Raw genomic sequence first — 8,595 nt, 5'->3', positions numbered from 1 at the left:
CAGTCTCCAATGAGTCATGCTGGCTGAGCCTGAGGTCAAGGACCCCCTCCTAGATGTAGATAGTCAGGGAACAGTGGCTGAACTGACACCAGTCTCACTCCAGCTTGTGCTGAGGGCAAGGACTCTGAGATCAAATCTCAATATGGACAGCGATCGCCTTCAGAAAATTCCATATCCCAGTGAGACCTGCTTCTTCCTCCTCTTGCTAGAAACAAGAGACAGACCTGATCTCAGAGAGACAGTTTTCCCGCTCTGAAAAGCTCACAGAGAAGGCGTGTCACTACCCTCGCTCCACTGGACATGATTCACTCTTGGTTTGGACATGTTTTCTTTTTTGTTTTGTTAAAGATTTATTTATTTTATGTATATAAATACACCATAGCTGTCCTCAGACACACCAGAGGAGGGCATCAGATCCTATTACAGATGGTTGTGAGCCACCATGTGGGGGCTGGGAATTGAACTCAGGACCTCTGGGAGAGCAGTCAGTGCTCTTAACCGCTGAGCCATCTCTCCAGCACCAAAATTAACTTACCTATTTTATGTGTGTGAGTACACTGTTGCTGTCTTCAGACACACCAGAGGAGGGCATCGGATCCCATTACAGATGGTTGTGAACTACTAAGTTGTTGCTGGGATTTGAACTCAGGACCTTTGGAAGGACAGTCAGCTCTCTTAACTGCTGAGCCATCTCTTTAGCCCTTTTGGGTTTTCTTTATGCTCTTAGCATGACAGTTTGCGTGAGGGTGTAGAGAGTGACCAGAGAGATAAGGAAACAGAAGTGGGGCAAGAAAGAAGGCTCAGCTCATAAAAGCTCTGACAACTTAAGTCTCACGGTCTGAGTTCCACCCTTCCCCCATTCCCTGGTACAAGGAAAGAACCAACTCCTGAAGGTTGGGCTTGGCTAGATGTCCAAATGGGTGGTGAGGCAGCAGATGCAAACACCATTTACACACATAGAATGAATAAAAAGTGTGTAGGGGGTAGGAGAGTTCACACTTCCTGACTAAAGGGAAAGACCAAATGTTCTTGGAAAGGAACAAGGCAGAGTTAATAAGAAAAGTTATTTGGGGGCTGGGGATTTAGCTCAGTGGTAGAGCGCTTACCTAGGAAGCTCAAGGCCCTGGGTTCGGTCCCCAGCTCCGAAAAAAAGAACCAAAAAAAAAAAAAAAAAAAAGAAAAAAGAAAAGAAAAGAAAAGTTATTTGGGCCTGTGGTGGTGCACACCTTTAATCTCAGCACTTGGGAGGCAGAGGCAGCTGTAACTCTGTGAGTTCAAGGCCAGCCGGTCTACAGAGTGAGTCCTAGGACAGCCAGGGTTACACAGAGAAACCCTGTCTAGAAAAACACACAGAGACAAAATAAATAAATAAATAAAAGCTATTTGGATGATGAAAGGATGGGGTATTGAAGAGAATATCCCGTGATTCTTGGTGGCTTGAGGCGGTGTGCTGCAGTCAATTCACAGGCTGTTCACGAAAGGCATCAAAGAGAGAGAGGATGACCCCGAGTCCCTGAATCCCCTTGATCAAGTCACGTGGAGGAAACATGCGGCTGCTTTTGCAAGAGAGGCCTCCTATGTCAGCCGTGTGGGAGGGACTGGGGACGTGCTAGAGGCTGTGGAGGCCAGACAGGAGAGAGGTCAGTGGCTCAGCCAGGGTCTGGGGGTCTGGTGGGAAGTAGGGGGAGGAGGGGCTTGTTCAGCCTCAAAGGTTACTTCTCCTGGGAGATTCTCTAGGGCTTGGCTGGTGAGGAATGCCTGAGGAGAGGGTGAATGTCCAGGTCACTGGATGTCTACTTAAAGTCCCAAATGCTGTCAGAGCAGGTTGGCCTGGATTGTAGTTTCTGAGAACAGTCTGAAGATGGGTAGACATAGACCTATATATTTTTAAAATTTATTTCTTTTCATTTCATGTGCATTGGTGTTTTGCCTGCATGTGTGTCTATGTGAGGATGTCAGATCCTCTGGAACTGGAGTTGCAGAGAGTTGTGAGCTGTCATGTGGGTGCTGGGAATCGAACCTGAGTCCTTTGGAAGAGCAGCCAGTGCTCCTAACTGCTGTGCCATTCATTGAGCCTCCAGTGCTCTTCTCTCAAGGCTTCTCTTGCAAGAGCAGAGATGTGTTTCTTCTACATGACCTGACCAAGGTGATTCAGGGAATGGCCTATTCATTCATTTGTTCATCCATCCATGCATCCATGCATCCATGCATGCATGCATGCATGCATCCATCCATCCATCCATCCATCCATCCATTCATTTATTGAGACTTGATCTCTTTTTTTTTCTTTTTTCTATTTTTCGGAGCTGGGGACCGATCTCTTATAACCCAGGCTAGACCTGAACTTACTATGAAGCTGAGAGCAATCTTGACCTCCTGGCCATCCTGCCTTCACTCTCAGGTGCCTCGTTAGTGGTAAGCGTCACTCACAGGGCTGGAGGTCCGCTCATGACTCCGTCTATGCTGCCAAACGCTCTACCAAGTGAGCTACATTCTCCAGCCCTAATTTAAAATATTTTTCTTACTTTTTTGTTTATTTGTTTATTTGAGACAGGGTTTCTCCACTGTCCTAGAACTTGCTTTGTAGACTAGGCTGGCCTAGAACTCAGAGATCCACCTGCTTCTGTCTTTCGAGTGCTGGGATCAAAGTTGATTTTTTTGTTGTTTGTTTTTCAAGCCAGGATCTCTGTGTGTAGCCCTGGCTGTTCTGGAACTAACTCTGTAGACCAGGCTGTCTCTGAAATCAGGAATCAGCCTGTCTCTGTCTCCCAACAGCTTAAATTAAATTAAATTAAATTAAAAAGCATATGCCATAAAGAAAGAGAGAGAGAGAGAGAAAGAAAGAAAGAAAGAAAGGGAGGAAGAAAGAATGAAACCTCAAAGTCAATTACCAATGACACACCTCCTCTACCAAGGCCACACCTCCCAATCCTTCCCAAACAGTTCTTCCAACTAGGGACCATATGTTTAAACATATGAGCCTATGGGAGCCATTCTCATTCAAACCACTACAGATGGTTCAGCAGTTAAGAGTACTGGCTGCTCTTCCAGAGGACCCAGGTTTAATTCCAAGCACCCATATGGTGGGGTACAGTTCTCTGCCACTCCAGTACTTGGGGAGCCTATGCTCTCTTCTGGCTTCTAAGGGCATTAGGCATGCACATAATGCAGAAATATAGGCAGGCAAAAACATCCACACACATTAAAGAATAAAATGAGCAGAAGATTATGTCCAGAGTGAAGGTATCCCAAAGCAATATGCCCATTCTTGGGTGCAGGCACACTGTACTGTGATCGTGTGGCTTGGGTATATGTGTGTCCTTTGGGGTGAGGGGTCTGCTTCAACATGCTTTCCAGTACTATGTGAGTGTCAGTTGGGGTGTGTGTGTGTGTGTGTGTGTGTGTGTGTGTGTGTGTGTGTGTATGAGAGACAGACAGACCGACACACAGACACACAGACACACAGAGAGACAGACACACAGACAGACACATAGACATGCACACACACAGAGATAGAGACACACACACACACAGACACACAGACACAGAGAAACAGACACACAGAGAGACACAGACAGACACACAGACACACAGAGACACAGACAGACACACAGACACACACAGACAGACACATAGAAACACACACACACACACACACAGAGAGAGAGAGAGAGAGAGAGAGAGAGAGAGAGAGAGAGAGAATCAGAATTGCCTATGTGGGTGACCCTGACCCGTGCATCTGAGTTCTGTGTGTCCTTGTTGTGGATCTGGTGCTGTGTTGTTCTGTAATAAGGAGTCACAGGGATGTTCTTGGTGCTGGCACTGGGTGTCCATAAGTGGGAGGAGGTATGGTCCTAAGCTGGGAGCTTTAGAGGCAGGCCTGAGCCGTGACTCCTAGGCTGTTGTCCTGAAAGGATGACCTCTCTGAGCAATAATTAACTTGGCCCCGTGAGAAGGATCCAAACTGTGGAGGTGAAGGGGTGGAGCCTGGTCAGGGCAGGAGGAGGTCTGAAAGTCCTGGAGACAACTGCTGTTGTCATTTCCTCCTGCTCAACCTTCAGGTCAGTCACCCTGACCCACGGTGACCGGGTCAGAATATTTAACAAACACTGAGGCTCGGACATTAACCAATCAAAACAATCCCTAGCCAAGCTCTGAATGGAGCAGGGCTGTAGGCTCTAGGCTGAGCAAGCACAGCCTCTCTGGTGGCCAGGACAGTGGGAATGACCCTATGAGAGGGGGGACCCAGGACTGGGTCAGGGCAGAGGGGTAATGGAAGGGAACTCCAGGGCTCGGGACACAGTGTTCTCAGGCACCTAGGGTGACCGTGCCATGTCCTAGAGCTCTGCCTGCCTCTGCTTCCAAGCTACTGCCAGGGCAGCCCTGGCTGCTCTGTTCTCTGGTGCTGGGAAAGTAACAGACCGGTCTCTTCTGCCAATCGCAAGAATGGGGGGACTCGGAGAATCAGAAATTCTAGAAGGTGAAGTGGCCTTGTCTGTTTTGGGAAAGGGACATTTCTGTGGCTAGCTGCAATCCTGATTTCTCTGAGGAGACAGACTGCCTCTAGAGAACAGTAGCCCGGAAGTGGACAATGATACTCTGGAGACGAGGACAGAAAACACCTCTGCTCGGGGAGAAAGGCAGGAGGGTGGCAGGGACTGAGCGGAAGGATGCTTTCTGCAGGCTTCACAGTCAGTTGCACAATCAACCTTATCCCCATCACTGGTGTCACCAACCCTCCCTAAACCATCAGGGAGCTCCTTTCCATGAGTTCCCTCCAGCAAGACTAAGGTGCACCCTGAAGATTGGTTGGCCCCTTGCACAGCAACTACAACGTCAGCAGTTCACACCTTTTATTACAAAAACCAATAACTTAACTTAGTTCTATATAAAGTCTGGAGGAATTCTGCCCTGAAGCACAGCCTCATGCTCCCATCCCTACCCAGGTAAGGGAAGGCATATTGGCCTGGAGGTTTTGGGAGCCATCAAGGGCCTGCTGGACAGTTAGTCAAACACTGTATGCAAACCGAGGAAATCCAAGCTGGGGGTGGGGCTGAGACGAGGGCTGCTCCAGGGGAGCTGAGTGCGGCCTTTCAGGCTCCCCTTTGGAGGCACCGGACCCCATTCTACAGGTCACCTCAACAAAAGCATGTCTTCAAGCAGTTCAGTGATGTCAACATCTCCGATGACAGGGCGGAAGAAGAGATCTACCAGAAGGGTACAGGAGATGTTCTTGAGGGTGGAAGCCATGAGGAGGATTCGGGCCAGGCGGCCTTGGCTAGCTGGGTACCAGGGCTCCAGGACTTCACACAATGCCCAGTGAGCCTCCTGTTGCAGGTGTGCAATGTGGCAGGAGGCATGGAGGCCTGGCACATCTGTGGCAGAGAGGGTAAAGAGGGCCGGTGAGCATCTAAGTCTGTGGAGGTTCGCCCAGGGTGGGAGAATGTTAGCAGTTCCCTTCCCTCGTATGCTGGGGTGCAACTCAGGGCCTTGCGAATGCTAGTGTGCACTAGGCAGACATTCCACCATTGGGCTGCATGTTGATAGCCCCTTTAACATACTAGGGAAGTGGGCTGGAGAGATAGCTCAGTGGTTAAGAGCACCGACTGCTCTTCCAAAGGTCCTGAGTTCAAATCCCAGCAACCACATGGTGGCTTACGACCATCTGTAATGGGATCTGATGCCCTCTTCTGGTGTGTCTGAAGACAGTGACAATGTATATAAAAAACATACTAGGGAAGTACATCCTCAGCTCTTAAAGCCAGGAAGTTAGAGGACGGTTTTGTGGCGGGCGCTGGGAATAAAATCCAGGTCTGTGAGGCAATCTCTTCACTGATGAGTCCATGCCTTTGTCCCCTCTGCCACCTCGGAGGCCCCACCCACTGTCTCCTTCACTATTTACCACTTATCCATCCATCCACTATGGAGAGCAAGCAGATAATGTGGATGTAATGACGAAGACACACGGGCTGGAGAGATGGCTCAGTGGTTAACAGCACTGACTGCTCTTCCAGAGGTCCTGAGTTCAGTTCCTAGCATCCATGTTGTGATTTACAAGTCCCTAGAACTCTAGTTTCAGAGGATCTGACGCCCTCTTCTGACATCTTTGTGACATCTCCTTGACAGGTGATGTGTACATATGCACACGCATGTAGGAGCTCATAAAGTAATGTATAAATAAATCTTTTTATTTTTACTTTTCATTTGATTTTTTTTAAAGACAGGGCATCTCTGTGTAGCCCTGGCTGTCCTGGAACTAGTTCTCTGACTGGGCTTGAACTCAGAGATCCCAGTGCCTTCCAATGCTGGAATTAAATGCTACCACCACCTAGCTAAATAAATCTTTTTTTAAGATTTATTTATTTTATGTATACGATTACACTGTAGCTTTTCTCAGACACAAGAAGAGGGCATCAGATCCCATTACAGATGGTTGTGAGCCACCATGTGGTTGCTGGGATTTGAACTCAGGACCTCTGGAAGAGCAGTCAGTGCTCTTAACTGCTGAGCCATCTCTCCAGTCCCTAAATAAATCTTAAAACCAAAAACCAAACCACCCCAAAACAAAAACAAAAAAACCCCAAAAACCTAACAAACAGAAAACAAAAACAAAAACAAAACCACCAAAAAACCAGGGTTTGAATCTCAGTGCAGCCACTTACTGGCTGAGTGACCTTGAGTAAGTAATTTAATCTTTCTGAGTGACCTTCCTTAAATGAGTACTTTAATCTTTGTGCTTCAACTTCTTCATCTGTCAAGTGGGGATAATGACAGTTCTGGTCACCCACACCTGTTATGAGGTTTAAGCAAACCAATATTTGTAAAGCCCTTAGACTGAGTCCTAACATATGGTAGATGTCATGGGACTAGTTGGGACGCCTACTCCTATGACGTGACATCGTACTTTAATTTCAAGGTCCGTCTCTTGTCTTCCTCAAAGCCACGAGGATTATTCTCCCAAGCTAGGCCATCTTGGTCTACGCAGTGAGTTCTAGACCAGCCAGAGTGACATGGTGAGACTGTGTCCCAGTTCTCCCTGTCACCCCATCACTCTTCTCCTGGCTTGACTTCACCCCACTCCCATACTCTCTCTCTCTTCTTCTCTGAGTGGCCTCCCTGAACCCACGGTGGACCTTCAGAACCTCACTATGCAGCCTGGCTTTGAAGATATATCTGCCAAGCAGCCATGTCCCCACCCCATCTACCCTCCCACACTCCCTAAGATGCAGGCCAAATTTCAGGAACCATGGCAAAAAGTAGTCTCTGCATTAGCTTGGTCTGCAGTCCCAGCTGTGTGACCTTCAGGTAGTGGCTTAACCTCTCTGTGCCTCTCCTATGAGGTATCTATTTTTTTTTTTTCTTTTCTATTTTTCGGAGCTGGGGACCGAACCCAGGGCCTTGCGCCTGATAGGCAAGCGCTCTACCACTGAGCTAAATCCCCAACCCGAGGTATCTATTTTTGAGGCTAAAAAGGACCCAAAGGTACAATGGATGCCAAGTCCCAAGAAAGCACTTTCCCTGGATGAGCCCTGTCCCCTCCCACCTTGGCCACCATCCAGGAGTGTCTGGAAGCTCACCTGGGTTGAAGAGGATAGTGCCTTTCAGGTATGCGTACTCCTTGGGACCCAGCTCAAGGCTCCAGAAAGACTCCAGGCAGTGCTGCAGCCACTGCACGGCAGCCAGTGAGGGTTGTGGTGGGTCTGGTGGCTGGGCACCCTGGGCACCACTGTTGGGTTCCTCTAGCAAGATCTTTTTAAGTATGCTGGGGACCGGAGCCTCGGCCACCTCAAAGGTCACAGTATCCTGGGCCAACCCAAGCAGGAAGAGAGGGCCCCAGCAGCCCTCTAGCAGCCGTCGCTGATCCTCATGGGGCAGGAGGCAGAAGGACGGCAGGTTCCTGAGGAAGGCTACAGTCTTGCCTAGGACATCCAAGGCCTCCCTGCAGGTGCGGTGTGGAGCACACAGGCGCACAGGCCGGTGTTGTTGGCACAGGCAGTGGCTGCGAGATGCGGGTGCCATGGGCCTGGTCCTGGGACCGGGGCTTAGAAGTGTGTAGAGAATGGTGGGGTGGCTTGCAGAGCCCTGGCATGGGCAGACCCCTGATTGGCTGGAGCTCATGGTCTGTGTCTTGTTCCTGTTTCTTCCTGGCTCTGTGGCCCTCTCTACGGAGTGCTATTTATATCCTTGATGGGCGGGAGGGGGACTGGCCAAACAACCTTGACTCCAGAAGTCATGTTCATTGAAAAAAAAAAAAAAACCATACACACACACACAATGCATACACGCTGACCCTGGCAGGACTGGTGGAGAAGTGGTGGGGGAGGGGCACTGGAAGCTCCACGTGGCCTTGCTATCGCTTTAGTCAATGAAGTGGCCATTGCAGGGCACAGGGCCACCTGCCCACTGCCTGGATGCCCTTTATCGGATGACTCAAGTGTATAAACAGGGTTATTAACCCAGGCTGTACCAGGGCACCAAGGTCTCAGGCGTTCAACCAGCCAGGGGCTGGCCGTGACTGTTGTTTCTATTGGTGGCCGTTTTCATGTACACAAGACCAGGGTTCTCACAGAGCCAAGGAGCCAGCCAGGGAGCTGG

The 8,595-nt window shown here is 49.3% G+C and overlaps 1 protein-coding gene across 1 annotated transcript; it reads right to left on the bottom strand.

Annotated features, from left to right (window-relative positions):
* Positions 1–4,839: 4,839 nt before the first annotated feature.
* Nr0b2 (nuclear receptor subfamily 0, group B, member 2) lies at positions 4,840–8,152 on the bottom strand. The gene is given in 2 exon segments (NM_057133.1): positions 4,840–5,375; positions 7,578–8,152. Coding segments are annotated over 2 exon segments (783 nt in total). The 5' UTR covers positions 8,119–8,152; the 3' UTR covers positions 4,840–5,133.
* Positions 8,153–8,595: the final 443 nt, after the last annotated feature.

The sequence above is a fragment of the Rattus norvegicus genome, chromosome 5 (genome assembly GCF_021556685.1).
Source record: "Rattus norvegicus strain SHRSP/BbbUtx chromosome 5, alternate assembly SHRSP_T2T, whole genome shotgun sequence".
In the NCBI taxonomy this organism is placed as follows: Eukaryota; Metazoa; Chordata; class Mammalia; order Rodentia; family Muridae; genus Rattus; species Rattus norvegicus.
The sequence above is the reverse complement of the archived record's forward strand: the minus strand, read 5'-3'. Positions and strand labels throughout refer to the sequence as shown.